Below are 23053 nucleotides of genomic sequence, written 5' to 3'. Positions count from 1 at the left end.
CTTAGATTGAAAAATAATGAACTTATCAATGTTTTCAACAACATTTCATAAATAATTATTAATAACTCAAACATAATAGAGCTAAGAAAAAGATGAAGAAGTTGAGTTGTTCATTCATGATAATTCAAGGAACATTCATGGAATAGAAAGTAATGTAATTGATGTTAAAAGACTCTAATTCAAGGCTTGCATGAAGGATCATGAAAGTGTAAATGCTTTGAATAAATATCCACAAGACTAAGGGAAAGAATTATTTGAATTTAAGGACGAGTTTTTCTCAACCATAAGAAAATTGACTAAAAAGCGTTCTTAAATGGTCCTACTTATATTAAACTATTTGAGTTTGGGTTGGCAATCCAAATGAATGAAGTTCTTGATAATTTTTTCTTGTCAGCCCGTGGGCCAACTTCAAGATCGAATTTACATGTCTTTATTGCATGGAAAAATAAATTTATCATATATGATTTTCAAGGTCAGAATGTGATCTTTTCATATTGTCCAACCATACATGTATTGAAGTTTTCTAAATGAAGTTATGCATGTTTTAGTTTAGGTGTTTGTTTGTGTTTTTAAGGAGTCAAAAACATGTGCTAGTTAATATTAGTCTAGTTTTATATCAAAGTCATTTATTAGGGTCTTAATAATGTTATTTTAGTGTTTTTCTGAACTTGGAGAGTTGTTCCAATAATATACTTGTGATTCAAACTATGTATTAAGGATTTTTTAGCAAAATTTGAATTCAGAATCTTTGACTTGGTCTTTTGACAAACTATCAAGTTTTGTATCTCATTTGTGACTGGTAGATATATACCTTAACTTTATATCTCTAAATGGGTGATTTGATATATATATTTAGAGTAGCGAGTTGTTTATTTTTGTATCTTTTGTACCTTAAAGTCTTAAAGTGGTCTTTGTGTGAGTTATCTATTACTTTATAATATTCATATCATCCCAATATCAACTTCTTTTTGGTCTTCTAATTTTTGTTTTCATTTCAATTACATCTTTTTATAGCCTAATTAGAAGAAATTGGGTTTGTAATTATGGTAAAATTACCAAGTTAAACATTAGAGGATTAAAAAATAAAATATTGAGAAAAATATATTGTTAACCCAAAATTCATTACATTTCTATACTAAAAGATCTATCATGCTCCTCTTTATTTTTTTTTTCCTTTCAAGTCATTTTTTTTCATTTCCCCTATTTTTTATGTTAATTTTTTTTTCTTAATTTTATCTTTGGATTTTTTTTAATAATTGTTCAGGTTGTGTAGAGAAAATTAGTGTTGCATGCTAGAAAATCCGTGTGGCGATTGAAGATAACAGAAATTACAGTTTAGTCCTAATTCTAGAAAATTATGATTTTGCCTCTTAATTGCTGCTAGCCAAATTAATGCAATTTTTTAGAAAAGAGTTCTTGTATGTACTCTGAGTTGGTATGCCCAAAAACTGTTTCACAGCATTGCGTGGGAAAAAAAACAAATGTAAACTAAAGAAAAATAATTAAAAGTATAAATTAATAAATACTTTTGTAAAAGCATCATCAAACACTTTTTACAAGGTTGTACTGGGCTCAGGCCCAAGAGGGGGGGCAAAAGAGTATTTCCAAACGGGCGCCAAAACCAACAGGGAAAGCTCTCCCTACCAGTTCCTGCGGCAATTTCAAAGCTTCCAAACCAACTGTCACCAAACAAAACCAAAACTTTGGTTTCATCGAAACCCCAAACCACCAACTTAATTTATAAACCAAACCAGCACATTTTCCTTTGTATCCAAACAGAACACCCCATCTTTCTAGCTCAAATCTCGGCCATCACACTCACAACAGAGGTGAGTTTCAAAGTGGTCTTGACATGACAAGGCCAGTGTCTCATGATTTTTGTTTTAACAATTCAATCTAGTACATTAGTATTTCTGTTGGTTCTCATTTCAAGTGTTTTCCTGCTCTTCATATTGATCAAGAAATGAAATGTTGGTGCGCTTAATCTTGACTGAACACATATTTTGCTATTGTTTTTGTGATCATCTCTCAACTGGGCACCTCAAAATGCTTTGGTATTGGCTACATGGATGATTGTTTACACCAGACATGTACTCTTATTTCATGTTTCATCAATGTTTTCTTTGCATCGTCAATCTAGGCCTCGCATGCTTTGTACATAAATGTCTTCCATGTAAATTGTTCTGTATAATGGAATTGAGAGTGGTCCTGATAAGTTTTGAGGTTTGTGGCAAAACTTGTTACGTGAAAATGATTCCAGGACTTCTAATTGATACTATGTTTGTGCCCGTGGAATAATTCTATATTTTGGCTTGGAATTGTTTGTTTTTAAAAGCAGCACCGGAGTGATTTTTAGGGCCATGATTTAGTGGTAAAAAGTTGCATCGTCATTTTATATCTTTCAGTTATGAACAAGGTAGATTTCAAATTCTTTTGGTAATTTTGATTTTCTTGGAAGAACTAGTTATAGTTATTGGGAATTTCATTGGATACTGTAAAAAGTTTTCATCCTTTTAGTTTTTCTCCCTTGAGTTAGAAATTACCTATGGGAGCTACACGAACCAGGTTTATGTTTCGATATATGGCCTTACCATGTTTCTGCTTTAATTATATATTTTCTTTTCAATATTGCAGAATTGTTTTTATATTTGGTGATCTGACTTTACAAAATGGCCACGGCTGCAACTCCTGCCACAAACATGGCAATGATCAAGCCTTGCATTTCTTCTTCTCGCAAAGTATTCATGTCAAGTGCAGCAAGTTTCAGTACTGAATCTAAAGAGGCATCTTGGAATAGGCTTACAAGCTCCTCTCACATCTCATCAAGGCAACCTTTTTTCAAGAGCATTTTCTCAGCACCAATAAAATTTAAGAAGGTTGTTACCAGAGCAATGTCTGCTGCGAATGAGAACAAACCTCTGCCAGGATTGCCTGTTGATTTAAGAGGTCAGGCGTCTCTTTTTCCCCCTATTGTTTCTAAGGCTGACTTCAAAATTCGTTCACATCTTTGCATGTTTTTCACAATTATGATAGTTGCTTTAAGGATCCTTTGATAGTTTTCAACCTTTCTAAGGCTGACTTCAAAATTCATGCACATCCTTGCATATTTTTCACAATTACTATAGCTGCTTTAAGTATCCTTTGATAGTTTTCATACTTTGTTCAAATTAAACAATGCAAAACTAGGAAATGTAAAACAATGATATTAGTAAAAATGGCTTCACAAATGGTCCTAGCTTTCTACTGTGTTCATCGACAAGTTTGCAAGTGCTTAGGTTTGACTTGGAGGCTTTCTCATGTTGCCTCTGAATTTTCTATTTCATTAGAAAATTTCAATTCCAGATATGCTGCCATTCCTAGCCACATGTTTTTCTGCTGTGATCTGAAATGATTGCCAGCTAAACAATATAACATCCAGTACATCTAACAATGGGACCATTGTCTCCAGGTAAGAGAGCATTTATTGCCGGTGTAGCTGATGACAATGGATATGGCTGGGCAATAGCGAAGTCCCTTGCTGCTGCCGGTGCTGAGATTATTGTTGGTACATGGGTGCCTGTATGTAAATTGATCCAACTTTATTCCCTTGTGGCCTTTGTAATTCTCAAGTTCTGACAATAAAGTCTCTGACAAAAATTATATTTTTCTTTCTGCAGGCATTGAACATATTTGAAAGCAGTCTACGGCGTGGGAAATTTGATGAATCACGCGTGTAAGAGAAAATTTAACATTTCATGAAATGTATGCAGATGATTCAATATTTAATGATCAATTTCTTGCTTACTGCTGATTGTTATTGCAATTTGATTTTTCAGATTGCCAGATGGTTCTTTAATGGAAATTACTAAAGTTTACCCAATGGATGCAGTCTATGACAGTCTAGATGATGTTCCTGAGGATGTAATGATAGCATTTAATCAATTTTCATATATGATACGTATAATATTTTATTTTTGTTTGCATTTCTTATTAGTGGGTTTGTGCAGGTAAAGTCAAACAAACGTTATGCAGGGTCCTCAAAATGGACTGTTAAGGTATCATAATTGTCTTATTCCAACCATGCTTAATGAAATATCTAATCTACCCATTCATCTGTTTGATTCATTAGTTGGTTGGTTGATACTTGGTGGTGAAGTCCGAAAATGAGATATAATGAGTTTATAATTTTTAAGTTACATTCCCGTGAAGTGTAATAAAACATTCTTTGAATGAGTTTATTTGTTTATGAATTGCCATCCACATATAAGATGGTCAACACAAATGTGGAAATTGTTTTTGCATTTATAATATACTGGTCAGATTCCAACCGTACGTATTTGAACTGATTGACTCGAGTAACAATAAATGAATTTTCAAAAGTAATTCAAACTGCTTGATAAGATGGCTGGGTCATTGTATTTTCTCATAATCGTTTTGTTCTTTCTTTTCTCATGAGGGCTAGCTGCTTGGTTTAATTCATGAAATAATTTGCGTAAATTAAGAATCCAGCATTGCATGCTAGTGTTTGTGAGGGCATAAATCTAGTGCTTCTACTTGTGTTCAATTTACTTCAAGTTCTGTTCAGAAACAAAGTCATTTCCTTCTCAATCTGTTACGGTGATCTGCGAAACATGAAATTAATTGAACTTATCTTAATCTGTTGTTTTCGAGTAGGTGGTTAGGATGTACTTGTTTTTCCATCCGCTGAGTTAAAATACTAAACCAGATTATAACGAGTAACATGTCTTGCAGGAGCTTGTTGAATCGGTGAAGCAGGATTTTGGGAGCATTGACATCCTTGTGCATTCACTTGCTAATGGGCCAGAGGTCTTGTGATATTCATTTTTCCCTCTTGCGCTTCTTTTTAAGATTTTTGTGTCACTGAATCACTTAACTTCACAGGTTAGCAAACCTCTCCTAGAGACATCCAGGAATGGATATCTCGCTGCCATCTCAGCTTCGAGCTATTCCTTTGTTTCGTTGCTGAAAGAATTTGTTTCAGTAATGAATCCAGGTATAACTATCATCCTATTTTCTTTCTTGGGCATCACCAGTGATTATTCCTGGAAATTAAGTTTCAATGTTGAATGTTAATATTGCAGGTGGCGCTTCAATTTCTCTTACCTACATTGCTTCTGAAAGGATCATTCCAGGGTACTCACATGCTTTTTTATTGCTTCTAGAAGTCACCATGCCTTTCTTTTTTTTCCCTTTTAAAAACATCATTATAAATTGTCATATGCAGATATGGTGGAGGCATGAGTTCAGCAAAGGCTGCTCTCGAGAGTGATACACGAGTGGGTTTCTTATTTCTCTCCCATTTCTTTTTTCTATATCTCTAGCTTACCATATTCTAGCATTCATTTTGATTTTTCCAATTTTTTCATTCTTGATTCAGGTGCTGGCTTTTGAAGCTGGAAGAAAATACAAAATCAGAGTCAACACTATATCTGCAGGTATATTGGCTATTCCTAGTTAACTAAATTACATGGGCCAATGCTAGGAGCATAACAATCCTGCAATCTCTTGAACTATATTTAGGGCCCCATGGCACATGCTCATGAATGTACTAGATTTTTTTTTATTTCAAACATAAAAATTTAGAGCATGAACGAAACTGCAGCCATCTATTGCACCTGTGCGATCCGAAGATCGTTGCCATTTGATAATTGTTAAGAAGATCTCTTGCTGAAGTTGAGATACTTGTATTCTCTGTGATCCCCCTACACCCTATTGATATGCATGTGTTTCTCTAAGGAGTCAGTTCAGCCAGCCAGCTTCTCTCTTTAATTCTTCATGCAACCATTCATGGTGTATCCATGTGCACAACATGGAAAGGCCTTCACCCTAACTGTAATTTGCACAGGTAAATAGAGCATCCCTGCATTGGACAAATTGTGAATCATGCTGCTATTTGAGTCCTGAGGTATATGAGCTGTCTATACACACTACTCAAGAGTAGACCAATCCATCCTCGTCTATAATTCTGCAAGTTTGAACATTAGCATAGTTGTTCTTCTCTAGGTGTGTGAAATGCAAATGCTATCTTCTGAAGCATGAGCACCAACAGAACTGCTGGCTCAGAATTGCACATTCATGTCTTTGACTGTATTCCTTCTTCTTCTTCTCTGGATTGCCGGGTCAAATGCTATGCATGCTAAATTACCCTGCATACGCAGGGTTGTGTGTGCATGTCTCTCACGTATTTGTTCTCACAAATATTTTTAGGCCCCTTAAGAAGTCGTGCTGCGAAAGCAATTGGATTTATTGATATGATGATCGATTACTCATCGGCTAATGCACCCCTACAGAAGGAACTATCTGCTGGTAAGCTGTGAACTATACAAATTGATCTACATTTGATTACTGTTATATAAAAAGAAACAAAAAGGGCAATTACATAAACTACATGAAAGTGTTTATCTAAGTTCAAAAATTAAGAGTTTGGCTTTCCCTTGCTATGACTCATTTTTTGACCCCCATTCAAAAAAACCAAATTTGAAAACTGTTTCGTAATAGCACTCACAGCTAAATGTTGCCTTTTAATCACATGCTTTGTTCATCCTTCCTGAGCTTGAAATCTAATGTTACAGAGGAGGTGGGGAATGCAGCTGCCTTCCTGGCCTCACCCTTGGCTTCGGCTATCACTGGAGCAGTTGTTTATGTGGACAATGGTTTGAATGCTATGGGAGTGGGAGTTGACAGCCCAATATTTGTGGATCTTGACATTCCTAAGGATAACTAGAGCTCGAGGTTGAAATTCCAACAATGTTGTTTATTGTGCCAGCTGAAAATTTTGTATTTTGCAATAAATTCGATCCCACAAAAAATCTTGACAGCCCTTGCCTTTACCTAATTAATTGGAACTTATTTTTCTTAATGACATTCCATAGCTTTAAAACGTTGTTGTCGTCTCTCTCCCTCCCTCTCTCTCTCACACACCTGATGTTCCTGCTTTAGGCAAGAATACAAATCAAAATGACAAAATTAATTTATGTCATCATCTAGTGTTCAGTAAGCAACAGAAATGAATCGGAGGCTGTTGGGTTCTTGTGCAGCAGATATATTGGATTAATAAATATGGGGATACTTTATGTCAAAGGAATTTTTGGTTGGTAATCGTGGTCTCAACTTCACAAAATAGCATGCTCAAAAAAAAAAAAAAAAACACCAGGGAGAGGATGAGAGAACAGAGGAAAGATGGTTGCTAATTTGCTTCTCAAATTTCTACCAAAAAGAATCCATATGATGGCCTAAATGCTAAAATACTAATTGACCTCTATCATTCTATGCATGTACACGACTATATGACTGACTCATGGGGAGGTCCCAATATCTTCTGGCTGAATCCCCCCGCATGCTTACATTCTCACCTCATTTTTCGCTTCCCTTTCCGAATAGCGGGTATTCTTACTTGGATATTATCGTTCTCGGGAGTGGAGTCTTCCACAACTGTCTTCTCTTGTAAAACCAAACCACGGTTCCTGGAGAACTTCCGAATGGGAGTGGTAGGTCCTCCTGCCTGAGATTCTACAGGTATCGGATCTGCTAGGCTATCACTTGGCATGTTTATTTGATTCCTATTTGGCATTAGCTCCTCCCCTACCTCAACAGCAGATATCATCAACTGCAAAATTTTGCATTGGCACATATCAGAAACTAGACCAGCTATAAAGATTGTTTATTTTCTAAATACATTATCAGAAAATGCAACAAACTTCAGAGGCAATATTGGTATAACATATAAGAATTAAACTAGGTAAATGTATCTATTGGGCACATGGTTTCTTGTGAAAGGAATATGAAGCAAGTGCAGTGTGTACACAAAGCTTAACACTAATTATCTGGACGTCCTACCACTATGTTAAACCAACAAGTTTATCTTAGGTCGTCACCTGCAACAATCAAATCTTCAAATAACTACTCCAGAATCATTAAGACAATTATTCTGCATTTTACTTGTGCTACTATTCCATTATGCTGCTAGAGAACCCAACTTAGGCTAAAAATCCTTGAAATGGTCGGCATTTATAAATAGAAGAAAAATTCTGCAGAAATTTATCATAAAAAATATAAATCTAATTCATCAAACTAAGGTCCAGGTACCTTCCAATCCTTGAAGTCAAATCTGAAGACAAAGTGCCGGTAAGCTACCTCCCCTGAGACTACTTTACCAGCATCAGGCGCATTCCTTGGAGCTGAAATGTAGGGGATTCTTAGACAATAAGAAGGGAAAAAAGGGGGGAGAAAGGCATTTTCGAATGAAAGCATTTATAAAAATCTTACAAACAAGATGCCAGCCATTCTCATTCACTTTTATTTCAGCCCTTCCATCTTTAACTAGAAATGACAAAGCAAACAAATTCTCCACTGTCTGTGCAAAAGAGTTTCTATTCAAAACCAAATTTTCAAGCTTGACACTTCTTTTATTCTTTAAAATACTAAACATAGTTGCCATATTTTTGTCAGTATCTGTTCTCTCCTTTGCACCACTGTCATTGACCTGCACAAAGTAACAGGAAAGCTTGGTACCCTAGATTCCAGACAAGGGATTCAGATATACATATATTAATGCTGAAATGATTGAAGAATGAGCAATTTGAGGTCTCAATTGAATAATTAAACAAAATTTGAAGATGAATAAACAAGATAATGTAACAGAAGAATAGTTCTTTCCATTCCTAGGTTAAGCACATAGCAGTCAAACTTGGTAATTGCCACTCCAACTCAATCAACTTTTTTCACAAAACAGAAACCAATTGCACAAGCATATAAAGCACCCTCACCTCTTCCGGTTGAACACTTCCGGTTGGTCTTGTACGTCTTCTACCAACAACAGCCTTCCGTTGCTTTAACTCAGTATCCATCGGCCCAACCCTTAACAGGAAAAAAAGATGAAAAAATATTCATTCAAAATTTTCCAAAACAAAAGGGTGTTCCAAAAAGGACAACGTTCTGCTGCTATTACATGGTACAGCATCCAGGACAACTACTGAAAATATGTGAGACAGCAACTCCAATATCTTTCCAAGCAATCAAATTTCTGCTACCGTCAGCACTAGTACTAGGCCCATCTTGTCGGCCAAAATCTCTAAGGAGACCATTGACAAAATCTGAAGGTGTTATTCCATCATGTCCATGCGCCTTAACAGAGGCTACCAAAGAGTTTGTTATATCCAATAAAGCCTCTGCATCAGCAACTTGTTCTCTAGGTTTCTGCACTGAAGATCACATAAATTGCAAAACCAAGAACAATTAAGAAAATCATAAATGACCATTCTTACTAGAACCGTAATTAGTTTTACAAAAATAGCAAGAGTTAATCAACAACAACAAAAACAATAATACCAATCTCACCAAAACACTCTTCCAAACCACTTACAAAGCAATTTAAAGCATTCGAATAATGGGAAGCACTCATTCAATGCAACACTTTTCAGGAAGTAATTTCGGGAAGAATTAAAGATCTAAGAAATTAGCATTAGAAGAAAAAAAAACTCAATGCACATCAGTGTTCGAACGATGAAATTCTAAACCAAGAACAAGAATTTAAGCCTTAATTCTCAATTAAAAAAAGGAATAGAAATGATTAGTGAAATGTAGAAGTAGCGAATACCCAATTTGTGCAAGTCCTCCACTTGATTAATAATGGAATTAAACTTATCAGAATCAACCCTTTCAACGTCCTCTCTTCCATCTGCTCAAATTTTTCAACAAAAATGCATCACTCATGTGTCAAACTGTGAAGAAAGCCAAATAAAAAGGAAAGTTGTAAATACTGAAGACAGAAAGGACTCGAAAACAAACTACGAAAATTAAGAAAAAAAGAAAGAAAGAAAAGAGTGCCAATTATGATTCTCTTCACGTCACGGTAACGTGAACGGAGATGTCTCCGTTCAGTGGCCTCTTGACTGTCCATATCGCTCGTTTCGGCTCCACCATTATTGAGTCTGCTGCTGCTGCTAGTACTACCAGCAGCAGCAGGATGGGGAGTAATGTGGGGTTCGCGTTTGACGGGTCGGGTCATGGAGGTGGGGTTTTGTTAGAAAGAATTGGGAATTGTTAGGGTTTGAAATTAAGATGGAAAGCGATTTAGATTTAATTGTTCGGATTTTCGGGGAGAAATGTCAAGAGTCGGTTTTCTTTCGCTCACTTTTTATTTGCGCTGCGCGGTTTCTTAACAACAAGGAATTCTTTTGCTTTCAGCCATGGAGAAGCGTCCTCAATACGGAACGGGACACGTGCGACTTTTGGAGGGCACGAGCGGAAATAAACGGTTGCAGAAGCGATTCTAAAACTGGGCCTTTTGCAAAATGGAGATGGGTCTTTAGGACTTCATGTATTGGCCCGTGAGACTAGAATAGATTTTATAAACCGAGGGGTCAAAATGTATAATTTCCTTTTTAGAGGAGCAGTTTTATAAAATTTTCCTAAAACTTTTATAAGTATGTGGAGGATTTTGCAAAATTTTCAAACTTTGTCAGAGTTGAGTTTTTTTTAATTATTTTATTAACTTCGGGTCAATTTTATACGCATCTCAACTAATCTCACGAACTTTAAATTGAACTATCATATAAATCTTTAATAATTCTGATATTTATAAGACTCGAACAAATAATTTTCAGATATTAAATTCAGAACATATAATCAGTTAAACTACAATTTCTATAAATTATTTAAGAGTTTAAACTTTAAATTGTGGGTTCATGCGTTTTTAAGTTATGGATATGATATTTGTTTGATGTATACAATATTTTTTCTAAGACTTTCTTAATCTCTTTCTTTCTCGATCTCTCTTTTTTATTCCTTTTCTTAGCTTACTTTTTTCTAATTTACTCTTCATGGATTCCATGATTGCAGGAATCGACTGCTATTCAAAGTTAAAATTTCCAAGAGGGAACCTGCTGGTACAACACTTACTAAACCCCTTATAGTATTTATCCGATTTAAATGCGTGATGGTAATGCGGTATTTTATAAAACTGTTTTTAAATTAAAAATATATTAAAATAATATTTTTTATATTTTTTTATTTTTAACATAAACCCATCAAAACTATTAAAAAACATTTAAAGAAAATAAAGAAAATTATTTCATATTTTTTAAACAAAAAAACAATTTTCTTTTAAAAAAAACTTCATCCCATAAATAAACATTCCCTGATAACCCTCTGTCAATTTGGATCAACAATATTACTTTAATATTTTAAAAAACAAAATAAAGTAGTGCATTTTAGTTTTTTATTTTTTTAAATAAAAAGATATTATTTTTTTAATTATAAATAAACTAAAATAATATTATTTTAAATAATTAAAAAAACCAAATTGATTGGAATTGATAAAATCGGGGAAGTCATGTCGGCTTGTCTCTAACAGTGTCGAAACTAAAGCTGGACAAGATTTTGATACTGTTTGAGAGTGAGTTTTTTTTTATTATTATTTTAAATTAATTTTTAAAATATTTTTATAAATTAATATCAAAAATAAAATTTATAAAATAAAAAAATTATTTTTTCAAATAAATATCATTTTAAAATAAATTCACAAATATAGATAAACAGATCACAAAATCCACGTGCTAGGTCCGGAGAGTTTAACATCCATTTCTGGGAGTTCAATCGAGTCTTTCAGTAGAGACAAATCGTTTCCGATATTTCAAAATTTCAAAATATTTCCTTTTCTTTCGAAAATTAATAATCCTCTAAAACGGCAAAATTACACCCCAAACAGGAGCTCCCAAGTGTAGCCGCAACTTAACTATAGTGTTTCTCCAATCCAGCCAGCCAAGATGTCAAAATCCTTCCAAATCAAATCAAAAACCCTAAAATTGAACCCTTTTTATAATCACTTCACTATATAAATCACCCAATCTTCACTGATCATTGATAAATCACTATTAAACCTCGAGCTCAAGAAACAAGAAATGAAAGCCTCACTAAAATTCCGGGAAGAGCAAAACCCGGTATTTAGAGCCAAAGTGCCACTCAACATCTTGGGTTTACCATTTCAATCAGGGATTATAGCCGGAGAGTCCAAAGAACTTTCTTTAAATCTCTCTACTTTCTTCCAATCTGGACCCTCCATCAAAATCGCTTACCGTCCTAATGACACGTGGAACCCCTTCTCCCTCGTTATCAAAACCGGAACCGGTCACTTCGGTTCTCCGGTTTCTAGCTCCATGATTATGAGTGCGGAGTTCAATCTATTGAGTAAAGGTAATAGTAATTTAAACCCTAGCTTTATGCTCCACTTCAAGCCTCAATTTGGGGATTTTTCGATTAAGAAGTCGCAGTCGTCGACTCACGTAAGTCATCTGACGGGGTCGATTCTGAACGGCGGTGCTTCGTCTGATGATCATGGGTCGATTGAGGCCGTTGAGGCTGCGACTCCGACTCCGGATGTGGTTGATGGCGTGTTTTGTGGGAAGAGGATTACGGTTTTGCCACCGGTGACGGCGAGTGCGGTTGCGGGATTGTTTTCTGGTGTGGAGGTTACGGCGAAGACGAGGCTTCCAGTGAGGAGCAAGGCGGTGGTGAGTTTCCGGTGGGGAGTTCGGGTTCCGGCTGAAATTAAGAGTGGCGGTGAATCAACGGCTGGGATTAATTTTAGGACGATACCGGTCTTTGTGATGAATAAGATTGGAATTGAACACGTGGATGACAGAGATGAGAGGAGTAAGAAAGAGGGGACGACAGGGAAGGTGGAGATGGATTCGGGGAATGCTGAGGTGGCAGAGGCGTGTTTGGGTGTGAAAAGGCAATTAGAGGTTTTGCAGAGTGAGAACGGGCATTTGAGGAAAGCAGTGGAGGAATTGAGTGAAGAAATAGGCGGAGGGAAATTATTAGTTGGGGGTTTGGATTCTGGAAAACACGAGAGAAATGGAATTAAAAGCCCCGAGTAGAAAGGAGGAGAAACAATGAGAGGAAGAAATCAATGGAAGGAGATTGAAGAAGAAGAAGGCATTTAAGGGAACTGCTACTAGTGGTAATTGGTCCTTGAAATTACTGGATAGTTATAATTTGGTGCTTAATACATTAAGTTTTTTTTTTCATATCAATTTTTCAGTTTATTTAGGGTTTTATGAACTATGTTTTTCTGGGCTTTGGTTGGTTTAGTCATGTAAGATAAAGATGTAAATTAATTAAAGGGTTATTAGTGTTTTGGATAAGGAATTCGAAATTAACTGGAAGTTTATTTATTTTTTGTTGGTGGCATAGTGTTTGAGAGAATCGTAGACTCGTAGTAATTGATTTTTAAATTATTTTTTGTTTAAAAATATATTAAAATAATATTTTTTTTAATTTTTAAATATATTAAAATAATTTAAAAGTATAAAAAATTATTAAATTTTTTTTGCTCAATTTCTAAAAGATTTATTTATATGAATCCCTTGATTGGCGCATTCAACATTTTGATTTATTAGGGAAATGAAAGTTGGAGCTTTAATTTTGTTTTTGTATTGATTATAAACAATTACTGGTACTGTCTCGAGTATATACAATTAGAACTCATAATATATATAATTTAAGTTATGTCATTTACCACACTCATTTAACCATAATGTTTAAATTCACTACGTCATTTGTTAAATCTCTTAATATCAGGGGTGAGTATTTTCATACTGATTGATTTTGGTTTGGTTTGCTTCGTGTTGCTAAAAAACCAGCAAATCTGAAAAATTGACTTATCAGACACCATCAAGAACAGCAGAAACTAGTTCTCAGCATCTGAATCAATGAACCTTTTGTAAACATCAAGCAAATGGAAGGTCTCGTATAAATGTTTGAATGAATGCTTTATTGGGGGTTATTTTTTTTTATTTAACAAAACAAAAATTGAATACACAGGATTTTAATTTTGATATATTTTTGTAATTAAAAAAAATCTAAGTGAAAATTCAAAAAACTTATGCATACATGTAATAAAAAAAATCAAGAATTATCTGTGTTAATAAATATAATTTTTTTATAAATAAAATTGAAAAAATTAAAAGATGTATATAAATTAAGATATTTAATCTCTCAAGATGAGATATTTACCCGGTTATGTTTGTTAAACTTATTTATTTATTTAATCGAACGATAATAGAAATAGACATACGTATTAAATTGATTAAATAAAATTAAAAAAATATTATACAAGACTGCATATATTAGAAATATTATATAAAAATACATATTTTTTGTTTAAAAAATAAATTTTATCATATAAAAAAAAATTATAGATAAATCTATACTTATTGATTAATGTTCCTGTTTGCATGTGCCCATCACTGATGGTTGGTGAACATGTCTTGCTTTTTTGGGGATATTTTTGGCTTGGTTTTCATTGATGATTATGAAATTTATGATTGAATAATGCTACCAAAATTCCTAGAGATTAGAATTATATGACAGCATATTTTTGCCTGACTCAAAGCCTCTCAAAAAGTGGGTGTGGACCTATTCTCTCAATTAATTCTTCAAAATTTCCTGCAATCTTTCCTTACAATTTTTCTGCACATATATTTTAGAAGGTTTATTAAGGAATTTTATCTCCCAGTTTCTTTCCTTCTTTGTTTTCTTTCGAACTGGCTGAGATGTTTTGTTCTTATATATAGGAGCTCCAATTGCTGGTTCTGCTGCTGATAAGCTGGAGGAAATTATTGGTTATGTAAGCATAGCTAGGCTACCCTTTTGGCTTAACTGCTTCAATTCTGTTTGGGAGACCCTTTGAAATGGAAGGACCTAATTATGATGCTCAGATGGTGGATTTAATTCTGGGTTTCCTTACATCATTGAAGGGATCAACAGCCTAACCAACCAAAACATTTGCACCACTAACTTGTAGAATCAGCAGAAACATAACTAAGTCAAAGTAAGGTATTGAGACTTGAACAATCGTAAAGAAAATTGTATGGATAGATGATCTGCAATGCTTAAACATAAATGGAAAACATCATGTTTAGATCCCATCACTTTTTGCCTTCACGTTGACATTGATTAACTTTCATTTTGCTTACATTTTGATCTTCAGGATTGGCGCATTTAGGTTTGATTCCAGAAGAAGAATTTGGGATGTAGCATTGATCAAGGAAACGTTGGTGCTATTTGTTAAATGCGTCAGCATGTATTTGGACTACAGAAATGAAAGTTTAGATGAATAAGTTCAAGCTATCTCGTCAGAATTACTCCACGTTTCGTGGAATCTTTCAATGATTTGAAGCATCGGACATCAATGCAGAGTCCACATACATCACATGTGTACCTGAGCCCACGAAAATATTGATTACACACAACACAGTTGTACAGATCATGTTCCCATCGGTTCCATGAAAGAATGAGTTGGTTTTCGTGATATTGCCACTTTTTTCGCCTGGGTAATTCTTTGCAGGTTTTGTCAAGAAAGAAATTACAACTGTCACAACTATAAAATGGAGTTGAGATTGTTAACATGCACCCATCACACTTTAGATCATCATCAACCTTGTCATTAAGGATTAGGTTATGTTCATGACTGAAATGATTGATCTCTTCAATTATTCTCTCCTCTCCATGCTTGATCTCACGGACAACGCGAAAGCTAGGTTCCATGAATTGATCATCAACAGTCACACTTTGCTCTTCCTCGTTTTCTCCTCCAGTCTCTGTTGCAGAATCGCCATATTCTCTGCTACAATTCACGTGTGCAACAAACTCACAGTCTGGGCAATAGTAAACTCCGTATTCTGTGTCAACTTCCCGACGGCATATTCCACAGTACTTGTTTATAGATTCGATGCATTGTTGAGGATGATAGGTGTGGATAATTCGGGGATGATGGTGCAGTACCGTTTAAGGTTGCGTGGCAATAAAATGCATTCTTCGTGTACCAATACTAGGCACATGGTGCACACGAATGGAGAGTCATCGCCATCAGTGCCGCATGCATTGCAAGTGAAGGAGATTGATTTTAGTGAAGATGGATGCAGTAGGCGTCTAAATAGATGCCCTTGATTCTGATCAGGTTGGAAATTTCATTTTTAACATTGAATTTATTTTTTTATTAGGTTGTTTACTTTATATTTTTTTAACTCAGATAGTTTTTTATGTTTTTTTTTTTAAAAAAATTAATTTTTTCATTCAATATTGAATCGGTTGGAAAATAAATTTTATAAAAAAAAAATTTAATTTATTTTTTATGAGATTTTCCTTATTTTGTGATCATGGTTATAGGTTTAATAGGTTAATTAGGTTTAAAAAATTAAGGCAAAATACATGTTGCAAGGTATAGTATTTATGAAAACCTCACCAATATCCTTTTGAAGGGGCCTCTAAACGAAGCACTATAGTGCCTTTATTTTTTTTTTCATTTGATTTTTTTAATAAATATTTTTTTTTAATTTTATATTTGACATTAAATTTATTTTTTATTGGGTTATTTCAGTCTCATAATTCAAATAATGGAGTTAGTTGGTTAACCCAATTGACTCAGGGTTTTTTATTTTCTTAATTGAATTTCCCCCCAATTTGATCCTTTAATATTGAGTTGGACATTATGATTTTTTCAGTTTGCTTTCTATTAGGTTATCACGACTCATGACTTATGAATAACTTAACAGATAAACTCGAGTTGACTCGGGTGATTTTTTATGCCTTTTTAAAATATATTTTTTAATTTCCTCATTCAATATTGGACGAGTTAGAAAATGAGCTTTACAATTTTTTTTTTAATTTGTTTTCTATGAGGTTATCCTTATCTTATGATCAAGGTTGGGGGTTTGGCAGGTTAACCAAGTTTAAAATAGAGTTATTATTTTTATTTTCTTTCTATAAGGTTATCTCGGTCTCATTACTCAGGTCATGAGTCTTTCAACATTGATTTTTTTTTATTGGATTGTTCTAATCTCATGATCTAGATCGTGGGATTGGCAAGTTAACCTAGTTGACTCGGTTTTTTATTTATTTTTTAATTGTCTTATTTTTCAATTTTATCCTTTAATAGTGGGTTGATTGAGAATTAGGCTTTATGATTTGTTTTGGCTTATTTTTTACTAAGTTTTCTTGCTCTCATGACTTGAGATTAGTGTTAAACGGGTTAACCGAAGTTGACTCGGGTTGTTTTTTGTATCCTTTTTTATTGACTTTTTTTTTCTAAATTAATCATTTAACATTGTGTCGGTTGAGAATGAACTTCATAATTTATTTATTTATATTATTTTCATAGGATTATCCCGGTCTCATGACTAGGATCACGGGTTTGACAGCTTAACCTGGGTTAAATCAAGTTGTTTTTTATTATTATTATTTTCTTTCTAAAATATTATTTTAGTCTCGTAATCCAGGTCACAGGTTTGATGGAATGTCTCTGGTCATTTTTTATGTTTTTTAAGTGATTTTATTTTTAAATTTATTTTTAATATTAGCATATCAAAATGATCTGAAAAAACAAAGAAAAATTATTATTTTTAAAAAATAAAAAAATATTTTTTTCAAAAATATTTTAAAAAATAAGCAGCTTGTAAAGGGCATAATTTTATTTATTTTTATCTCAATCCAACTCAAATTTTATTAGAAGAATTTAAAAGCTTTATTTTCTATAAAATTAGAATTTTTTAGTCATTTAAAATCAGTAAGACTTTCAAATAAAATCACAAAAAATCTATCACACTTGTAATATTTTATTAATGATTTAGAATTTTTTTCCTATTTAGTTTAAAATTCTATTATTATTATTATTATTTTAATTTTGTTTAGGATTTTTTAATATATAAAAACTATAATATTATATATTAATCAGAGAATTTTAATATAGTGATTCTACTCGTATTACTTGTTTTTGCCGCTAAAAAAAATGCAGTAGAAGTTTCAAAAGCATTAATTTTTTTTTTTGGAGTACCCCATTAAAAATAATTAAATTGGGTTTGAACTACAAAAAGTTTTTTGTCTAAATTAAAAATTAATCAGGTTCTAAACTGCCTCGCCGCTGATTTATCTTGTCTAACCAAATAATCGATAAGTGTTATTTTATATGACAACAAACTGCCTTCAAGGACAGTCTTAATAAAATAGCATCTTTTATTGTTCAGAAAGAAAAGGGGGGGAAGAGTGATCTGATATGCGAAAATTGAAACAGAGATAATAAGTATGAAGCTAACCATTCACCCCAACAATCATAACCCAAAAATAAGAAAAAAGCCACCAACTGCAATCCAATTACCATAATGACTCAAAGCATTGCCATCTTTCCCAGTGGACAATAAAACTGCAGTTAGGATCAGTACATTCAACGGCCAAGTCATCGCAAGGCTCACCACAATGATCGCATGCTGCATAATCCTCTGTCTTGACGACCGAAACAAGAGGGTGAGGGTGTTTAGGATACGTGCGAACCCCCCCTTGCTTGACATATGGGTATTTCCCGAGAGCACATTCTGGATGAGCATCGAAGTCGCATTCCTCACAACGGTAGAACCAGAGCTTTATGATTTTCACAAATTTAACAGACAAATTGGTAGACATTTGGATCATTATAGGTGAGAAAGAGAGGATGGTCATCGTACATGTGTCTAGCTTTACATGGCAGAGGAGCCCATTTATTACAAGGGTTGAAATCGCAATCCACGTTAACTATTCCATTGATTTTTAAAATATTTTTTTTTATTTAAAAAATATTAAAAAAAATTATTTTAAAAAATTATTTTTAACATTATCATAAAAATTAATTTAAAGTAAATTTTTTATTAAAAAAATATTTTTAAAACACAAAAATAAACAGATTTTTAATAATAAAAAAGCTAGGAATGTTGCTAGCAGCATGCAAAGGATGGAGATTTTTAATTGGATACCTACAAAATTGAAGCAACAACAATTTAAATTTGAGACAAGATTGATATATGATTTTTTTTTCTTAAATAAGTAGTCTTGTGAAGGGTATAGTTTTATTTTTATTTTTTACTTTATCCAACTCAAATTTTATTAGAAGATTTTAAAAGCTTTATTTTCTATAAAATTAGAATTTTATAGTCTTTTAAAACCAGTAAGAGTTTCAAATAAAACCACAAAAACTATCAACTTGTACTATTTTATTAGTTGATTTAGAATTGTTTTTCCTATTTAGTTTAAATTTATTTTTATTTTTTATTTCATATTTTTTTTAATATATAAATACTATAATATTATATTTTAATTAGAGAATTATAATTTTAATATAGTGATTTTACTCGATAGAATTTTATATTACTTGTTTTTGCCGCTAAAAAAAATGCAGTAGAAGTTTAAAAAGCATTAATTATTTTTTGTGGACTACCCGTTAATCAGACCGAAAAATAATTAAATTGGGTTTGAACTCGAAAGAGTTTTTTTGTCTAAATTAAAAATCAATCAGGTTCTAAATTGCCTTGCCGCTGATTTATCTAATCTAACCAAATAATCGAAATGGGATTGGATAATCAATCAGCTTATTCTTATTCTTCTGTAAATGAAAAATTAGATAAAATCTATAACAAAAATGTAAAGAGGGAATCGAAACAATAAGTGAAATAATTTATGGAGAGGATCAAGAGCTTCCTGCTATGCTAAGAAAAATGGTGGAAGGTCAGACATCTCTGTCACTACGAAGGCACACAGAAACAACAAACAGTTTTAATAAAATAGCATCTTTTATTGTTCAGAAAAAAAGAGAGAAAAAAAAAAGTGATCTCATATGCGAAAATAGAAACAGAGATAATAATCCTCCGCTTTGCAAACAACTGCAATCCAACTACCATATTAATGACTCATAGCATTGCCTTCTTTTCCTGTGGACGATAAAACTGCAGTTAGGATCAGTACATTCAACGGCCAAGTCATCGCAAGGCTCACCACAGGTATCGCATGCTGGATAATCCTCTGTCTTGACGACCACAGCAAGAGGGTGAGGGTGTTTAGGATATGTGCTAACCACCCCAAGCTTGACATATGGGTATTTCCCGAGAGCACATTCTGGATGAGCATCGAAGTCGCATTCCTCACAACGGTAGAACCAGAGCCTTGGGTCTCTATCTTCTTCACAGATTATGCAGGAAGGTTGGTAGTCATTTGCATTAATGTAGGTGAGGACGAGAGGATGGTCATCATACTCGTGTCTTGCTTTGTATGGCAGTGTAGCACATTTCATACCCAGCTTGAAATCGCAAACCACACATTTAAAAAATACCTTCGATTCTTCACTGACACAACATCCACTGCAATGGGGAATATTCTCTCTGTCATCTGCAGCCCAAGGGGGAAGCCCGCGACCTCCAATATTGCAACGGAGAATATTCTTTCTGCTCGCTGGAAGATAAAGGGGATGCTCATGACCTCCATGTTTAAAAGAATCTTTCAATATTGATTTGAAGCATCGGACATCAATGCAGAGTCCACATATAGCACATGTGTACCTGAGCCCACGAAAATCTTGATTACACACATCACAATTGTACAGATGATGTGACCCTCGGTTCCATGAAAGAGTCAGTTGGTTTTCGTGATAATGCCACTTTTTTCGCCTGGGTAATTCTATGCACGTTTTGTCAAGAAAGAAATTACAACTGACACAACTATAAAATGGAGTTGAGATTGGTAACATGCACCCATCACACTTTAGATCATCATCAACCTTGTCATTAAGGATTAGGTTATGTTGATGACTGAAATGCTCTATCTCTTGAATTATTCTCTCCTCTCCATGCTTGATCTCACGGACAACGCGAAAGCTAGGTTCCATGAATTGATCATCAACAGTCACACGATGCTCTTCTTCGTTTTCTCCAGCAGTCTCTGTTGCAGAATCGCCATATTCTCTGCTACATTTCACGTGAGCAACGAACTCACAGTCTGGGCAATAGTAAACTCCGTATTCTGTGTCAACTTCCCGACGGCAAATTCCACAGTACTTGTTTATAGATTCGATGCATTGTTGAGGATGATAGGTGTGGATGATTCGGGGATGATGGTGCAGTGCCGTTTCAAGGGTGCCTGGCAATGAAATGCATTCTTCGTGGACCACGAGATGGCACGTGGTGCACATGAAAGGGGAGCCATCTCCATCTGTGCCACATGCATTGCAGGTGAAGGAGATTGATTTGAATGAAAGTGGATTCAGTAGGCGTCTAAATTGATGCCTTTGATTCTGATCAGCTGCATCAATGCACGGTGGAAAAGCACATTTGATATGGAGGTTGAATTCGCAAAAAAAACAACAGTACACAAAACTCTCATAGCAAGTTTTGTTGCAAAAATCACAGATCATATCTTGATTTGGCAGTAGACGAAGAGGGTGTTCTGGATGAATGTGCCTCTTGATCTCTGGGGGTAGCTCAGCACACTTCTTGTGAAGAAAGAAGTTGCAAGAAGTGCAACTATAGCTAGGACCAGACATTGGTTCCTTGCACACAGAGCACATGACTCCTTCACCATGATATTCTTTCTCTTTATTCAAAATCAATGGATGATCCTTGTGGGCAAATTGATGTGCCTGACTATCAACATAAAAAAAACCCGGTTGAAAAGCACATTTGATATCGAGATCAAACTCACAGAAAGAACAATGGTAAACAAAACTGTTGCAAGTTTTGCGGCACCGATCACAAACGCATGTTGTGTAATGAGATGGTGGCTTTGCAAGTAGATGTAGAGGGTGTCTAGGATGAATGCGCCGCTCGATCTCACGGGGCAGCACGGCGCATGTCTTATGAAGAAAGAAGTAGCAACAGGTGCAACTGTAGCAAGGACCCCATATAGGTCCCTCGCATCCAGAGCAAAGAACTAGTTCACAACTATATTCGAGAACTTGATTAATGAGGATCAATGGATGATCTGGGTGGCTAAAATGTTCAACCTCCATGTCTCTGGCTCTCTCAGAAGACAGAGCAGGAAATGAGAGGTGTTGAGCCAATGCAAGACTTTGGTAGGCCATATCGAAGCTGCCGAATATATATGTTATCGAAATGGAAAGGCAAATAAAAGTTGAGTGCTACTAGTATTCAACACCTCACCTTCTGAACTGAAACTTGACCTCTTCACCGACGGCTAATTAAATAATTACAGCTGCTTACTGCTACATTACAGATCAACCAACGAGATCCAGAACACAGTGATTTCCCATTAAGATCGGATACCAATCAATTCCTGGGGAAGCATTTTTCTTCCCTCTTCCCCTTTATCAAAGATTATGGGACAGAGAGCCGAAGCGAAAAACAATTCAAAGGATCCAAGATTCAAAGAAACCTAAAAAGGAAGGAAGGGTGTTACCCGTAAGGAAGAGGCGGGTAGAAGATCACGAGGAAAGCTACAGGCTCCTCTATTTGTGCGTATGTGAATAAGGGTCTTTTCTTGTTGGAGAAGAAGACTTGTTGACTTTTGCAGGGTTTCCTCAACTTCCTTCCTATATTACTCGTTTGCCTATGGATGCAAGTATTTTACAGTAGAGGGCCTAGAGGCACCTAAACGTTAAAAATCTATTGGTAAAATCCTTTAATTATTAAAATCATAAATCAACATGTATATATATTTAAAAAAAAATCCTAGTTAAATTTTAAAATGATATTTCTTGCCGTTTAAATTAATAAATTTAAGTATGTTAACTACGATTAAAAATCTTTAAATGTGAAACAAATACATAATTTATTATTTGGGGATGTTTTGTATTGCGATACGAGTTGATTTTTAAAATATTTTTATTTGAAAATATATTAAAATAATATTATTTTAATTATTTTAAAATTATTTTTAACCACACACAACAAAACAATTTGAAAATACAAAAAATTAATTTAAAATAAAAAATAAAAAATAATTACTTTTTTAAAAAATAATTTTAAAAAACAAAAATAAACAAGCTCTAAACATGAAAAGCCAACTCATAAGCATCCTTTATCATCCCCTACATAAACTATTGCCTTTGGATTTCTAGATTTTATAATGAGAAGAGATGGACTAATTTAATTTATTTTTAAAGGATGAGATGAAGAACAAAGGAGATTGAAAGGACATGGTTTAAGCTTCTTCATTATTTTGCTGGTAGCAGGATGAAGAAGAAATGAGATTGAAGATATGTTTGTTTTTTGAAAAGTGATTTTTGAATAATTATATTTTA

The 23053-nt window shown here is 34.1% G+C and overlaps 4 protein-coding genes and 1 long non-coding RNA gene across 7 annotated transcripts; 3 read left to right on the top strand and 2 right to left on the bottom strand.

The window, feature by feature from the left end:
* Positions 1 to 1642: 1642 nt before the first annotated feature.
* LOC133677338 (enoyl-[acyl-carrier-protein] reductase [NADH] 1, chloroplastic-like) lies at positions 1643 to 6880 on the top strand. Its single transcript, XM_062099313.1, has 13 exons — positions 1643 to 1829; positions 2635 to 2946; positions 3449 to 3558; positions 3657 to 3712; positions 3816 to 3900; positions 3987 to 4034; positions 4732 to 4806; positions 4882 to 4993; positions 5082 to 5133; positions 5225 to 5276; positions 5378 to 5435; positions 6208 to 6306; positions 6573 to 6880. Exons 2-13 carry the CDS (start codon positions 2670 to 2672, stop codon positions 6722 to 6724), a joined length of 1176 nt encoding a protein of 391 aa, XP_061955297.1. The 5' UTR covers positions 1643 to 1829; positions 2635 to 2669; the 3' UTR covers positions 6725 to 6880.
* Positions 6881 to 7180: 300 nt separating this feature from the next.
* On the bottom strand, positions 7181 to 10221 carry LOC133677339 (non-structural maintenance of chromosomes element 4 homolog A-like). 3 transcript variants are annotated; one of them, XM_062099314.1, is made up of 7 exons: positions 9826 to 10221; positions 9596 to 9676; positions 8948 to 9200; positions 8766 to 8856; positions 8266 to 8482; positions 8086 to 8177; positions 7181 to 7606 (listed from the first exon to the last, which is right to left on the bottom strand). In XM_062099314.1, the coding sequence occupies exons 1-7, from the start codon at positions 10004 to 10006 to the stop codon at positions 7349 to 7351; spliced, it is 1173 nt and encodes a 390-aa protein (XP_061955298.1). In that variant the 5' UTR covers positions 10007 to 10221; the 3' UTR covers positions 7181 to 7348. The 3 variants fall into 3 exon arrangements, with proteins under 3 accessions (XP_061955298.1, XP_061955301.1, XP_061955299.1); XM_062099317.1 differs by having other exon boundaries at positions 8948 to 9195; positions 9826 to 9967; XM_062099315.1 differs by having other exon boundaries at positions 8948 to 9195; positions 9596 to 9968.
* A 1378-nt stretch (positions 10222 to 11599) lies between these two features.
* Positions 11600 to 13145, top strand: LOC133676733 (uncharacterized). Its single transcript, XM_062098465.1, has one exon. It carries the CDS (start codon positions 11901 to 11903, stop codon positions 12876 to 12878), a length of 978 nt encoding a protein of 325 aa, XP_061954449.1. The 5' UTR covers positions 11600 to 11900; the 3' UTR covers positions 12879 to 13145.
* Positions 13146 to 14373: 1228 nt separating this feature from the next.
* Positions 14374 to 15488, top strand: LOC133677662 (uncharacterized). The gene is made up of 2 exons (XR_009835798.1): positions 14374 to 14838; positions 14993 to 15488. It is a non-coding gene; the product is annotated as an uncharacterized LOC133677662 (long non-coding RNA).
* A 4088-nt stretch (positions 15489 to 19576) lies between these two features.
* Positions 19577 to 22338, bottom strand: LOC133677139 (uncharacterized). The gene has a single exon (XM_062098981.1). The coding sequence runs from the start codon at positions 21872 to 21874 to the stop codon at positions 19697 to 19699; it is 2178 nt and encodes a 725-aa protein (XP_061954965.1). The 5' UTR covers positions 21875 to 22338; the 3' UTR covers positions 19577 to 19696.
* Between the last annotated feature and the right edge of the window lie 715 nt (positions 22339 to 23053).

The sequence above is a fragment of the Populus nigra genome, chromosome 17, assembly GCF_951802175.1.
Source record: "Populus nigra chromosome 17, ddPopNigr1.1, whole genome shotgun sequence".
In the NCBI taxonomy this organism is placed as follows: domain Eukaryota; kingdom Viridiplantae; phylum Streptophyta; class Magnoliopsida; order Malpighiales; family Salicaceae; genus Populus; species Populus nigra.
Note: the sequence above shows the minus strand (reverse complement) of the source record. Positions and strands in the feature narration are given on the sequence as shown.

Excerpts from the sequence above, each read along its gene's own strand:
- LOC133677339 (XM_062099314.1), bottom strand. The coding sequence starts at position 10,006 with ATGACCCGACCCGTCAAACGCGAACCCCACATTACTCCCCATCCTGCT. Across the intron at positions 9,677-9,825 it reads CGTGAAGAGAATCATAATTG|ATGGAAGAGAGGACGTTGAA; the intron begins GCACTCTTTTCT and ends AAATTTGAGCAG. Across the intron at positions 9,201-9,595 it reads GGAGGACTTGCACAAATTGG|TGCAGAAACCTAGAGAACAA; the intron begins GTATTCGCTACT and ends TGTGATCTTCAG.
- LOC133676733 (XM_062098465.1), top strand. The coding sequence starts at position 11,901 with ATGAAAGCCTCACTAAAATTCCGGGAAGAGCAAAACCCGGTATTTAGA.
- LOC133677338 (XM_062099313.1), top strand. The coding sequence starts at position 2,670 with ATGGCCACGGCTGCAACTCCTGCCACAAACATGGCAATGATCAAGCCT. Across the intron at positions 4,035-4,731 it reads CCTCAAAATGGACTGTTAAG|GAGCTTGTTGAATCGGTGAA; the intron begins GTATCATAATTG and ends CATGTCTTGCAG. Across the intron at positions 5,277-5,377 it reads CTCTCGAGAGTGATACACGA|GTGCTGGCTTTTGAAGCTGG; the intron begins GTGGGTTTCTTA and ends TTCTTGATTCAG.
- LOC133677139 (XM_062098981.1), bottom strand. The coding sequence starts at position 21,874 with ATGGCCTACCAAAGTCTTGCATTGGCTCAACACCTCTCATTTCCTGCT.